Source organism: Cricetulus griseus, chromosome 3 (assembly GCF_003668045.3).
Source record: "Cricetulus griseus strain 17A/GY chromosome 3, alternate assembly CriGri-PICRH-1.0, whole genome shotgun sequence".
Lineage (NCBI taxonomy): Eukaryota > Metazoa > Chordata > Mammalia > Rodentia > Cricetidae > Cricetulus > Cricetulus griseus.
The window spans coordinates 247,975,558-247,976,956 of NC_048596.1; the positions used below are offsets into that span (position 1 = coordinate 247,975,558).

The window sequence follows — 1,399 nt, forward strand, 5'->3', positions numbered from 1 at the left end:
ACAGAAAAGTTTACTGGGTCCCCCTCCCCTCAGTCTCACTTTCCCCAAACCTATAAAAATGAGAATAGAGCGATGGGAGGAGACAGGAACTCAGGGAGACAATGTTCATGCCCCCACGGGACAAATACCAGCAGTTTACAAATCGTCCCTCCCAGACCTTTGAAAGTAGTCTCTGCTCTTTGTCTTCCACCCGCTTCACTCCTGGTACCCAGGCAGAGATCCAAAATGCCCTTCAGGGAAGGAAGGGGGCCCGGGACTGAAGCCATGAAGTTGATGTCAGGTGGCCTGACCCGTGTCAGGAATTCGGGCTTGGAAAAGGTGAGTAAATGAAGGAGAGTCGGACTGGGGTGAGGACTGGGTCCTAGTGGGTTTTGCCAGCCACAGCCAGGTGGCACCAGGATGGGGCAGAGGGCTCTTCTGTGGACACCTTGACTACAGGCCTTCGATTTCTCCACCAATCAGGGGGGCCTCCTGGTCTGTGGCCTCTTCCTCCAGGGGAGGCCGCTGCTCCTGGGGTTGGTCAGGCTCTTCAATGATAGGACAGGCCTCAGCCTCGCGCTCTCCACTCGGCTCCACCTCCAGCGGGCCGGGCGCCGCCTCCCTGGGCCGTTTGGGGGCGTCCTGTGTCTGCTCCCCCGCGCTCCTCTTCAGATGCCGTGGCTCCTTGGCCTCGGCCTCGGCCTCTGCGTGCTGATCTCCTGCCTCAGCCTCCTCGCCAAGGCCCGGCTCTTCCTCCGCCGCCGCGTCCAGCAGGCCATAGGCAGGCTGGGGCCCTGGCTGCTGCTCAGACACGGTCTCAGGCTCTGGCCCTGGCTCCAGCTCACAGAGGGACTCCGGCTCCAGTCCCGGCTCTGGCTCGTCCCGGAGCCCGGGCCCCTGGTCGCAGCCCTGCTCCTCCCCCGAGCACAGGGACGGGGAGGCCTCCACCATTGGATCATGCTCAATCTCCCAGAGCCCCTCGCTGAAGCCGCGCCTCTTGTTGGGCTTGCCGAACCTCTCCTTGGACTCCTCGTAAGGGAACAGGTGCTTGGGGCCCAGCAAGGCCGTCTCGTGGGTCCCGAAGAAGAACACCTGGTAGCGGTTGGGCTCCGCCACCTGCTCGATCCTCGCAGGCCAGTGGGCGTAGCCCTTCAACTTGGCAAACACCAGATCCCCGGTCTTGTACTTAGGGTGGCTGAAGTAAGACATGGCGTGTGCGCTGGGTCCCAACTTGGCGACCGGAAGCGGACCGCCGCCGCGTCTGCGCAGATCACTGGGCCGAGTGCGCGTGAGCACCAGGGCCATCTCGAGGACGCTGGCAACGCTTCCTTCTTCAGAATGTTGCACTGCAAAGAGGGCATTATCTCGGAGAGCCAATGGCTAGTGGAGCCTGACATGGATGCCATGGTTACCTGAATGT

The 1,399-nt window shown here is 61.9% G+C and overlaps 1 protein-coding gene across 1 annotated transcript; it reads right to left on the reverse strand.

Annotated features, from left to right (window-relative positions):
- Nucleotides 1–432: 432 nt before the first annotated feature.
- On the reverse strand, nt 433–1,188 carry LOC100760697 (hepatoma-derived growth factor-like protein 1). Its single transcript, XM_027409576.2, has one exon. It carries the CDS (start codon nt 1,186–1,188, stop codon nt 433–435), a length of 756 nt encoding a protein of 251 aa, XP_027265377.1.
- Between the last annotated feature and the right edge of the window lie 211 nt (nt 1,189–1,399).

What these genes read in the sequence shown, in the direction of transcription:
- LOC100760697 (XM_027409576.2), bottom strand. Translation starts at nt 1,188, where the DNA reads ATGTCTTACTTCAGCCACCCTAAGTACAAGACCGGGGATCTGGTGTTT.